The sequence below is a fragment of the Penaeus monodon genome, chromosome 31 (genome assembly GCF_015228065.2).
Source record: "Penaeus monodon isolate SGIC_2016 chromosome 31, NSTDA_Pmon_1, whole genome shotgun sequence".
NCBI classification, from domain to species: Eukaryota; Metazoa; Arthropoda; class Malacostraca; order Decapoda; family Penaeidae; genus Penaeus; species Penaeus monodon.
In genome coordinates this window covers 11,729,675-11,730,078 of record NC_051416.1, presented here as the reverse complement: position 1 = coordinate 11,730,078, position 404 = coordinate 11,729,675, and the positions used below count along the sequence as shown (strand labels likewise).

Sequence of the window (404 nt, the reverse complement as noted above, 5' to 3'; positions counted from 1 at the left end):
CACCCACTTTTCTGGATACTGGTCCATGATGTCCCTCCACTCCTTGACCACCTCGAAGGTCTCTGGCTGGTTGACTGTGAACGGGTGACTGAGGCAGCCGTAGTCCATGGGGTCCTCCACGCCTGAGTTCTTCGCGACTGGTTCGTCTTGGCTCAAGTCTTGCGTGAGAGAGCAAAAAAGGAGGAGAGAGAAAAAGGAAAGTTGGTTGGGGGAAGGAGAAGTCTCGCGTCGGATAACATAAAAGGAAGGAAAAAGGGAAAGTGTGTTACAAGGAGGACAAATCTTGCGTGGGATAAGAGGGAATGACAAACAGGCAGCTGGTTAATGGGACAATTTTGCGTAAGATAAGATCGAGGAAGGAAAGAAAAAAATAATTGGTTAAAAGGACAGGTTATAACGCAACC

General features: G+C 48.0%; 1 protein-coding gene across 1 annotated transcript in view; it reads right to left on the bottom strand.

Moving 5' to 3' along the window:
• Nucleotides 1-404, bottom strand: part of LOC119593035 (maltase A3-like) — a 15,016-nt gene that overhangs the window by 4,041 nt on the left and 10,571 nt on the right. The window contains exon 6 of the mRNA XM_037941931.1: nucleotides 8-158. Within this exon, the coding sequence (XP_037797859.1) occupies nucleotides 8-158 (151 nt within the window). The remainder of the gene's footprint in view (nucleotides 1-7; nucleotides 159-404) is intronic.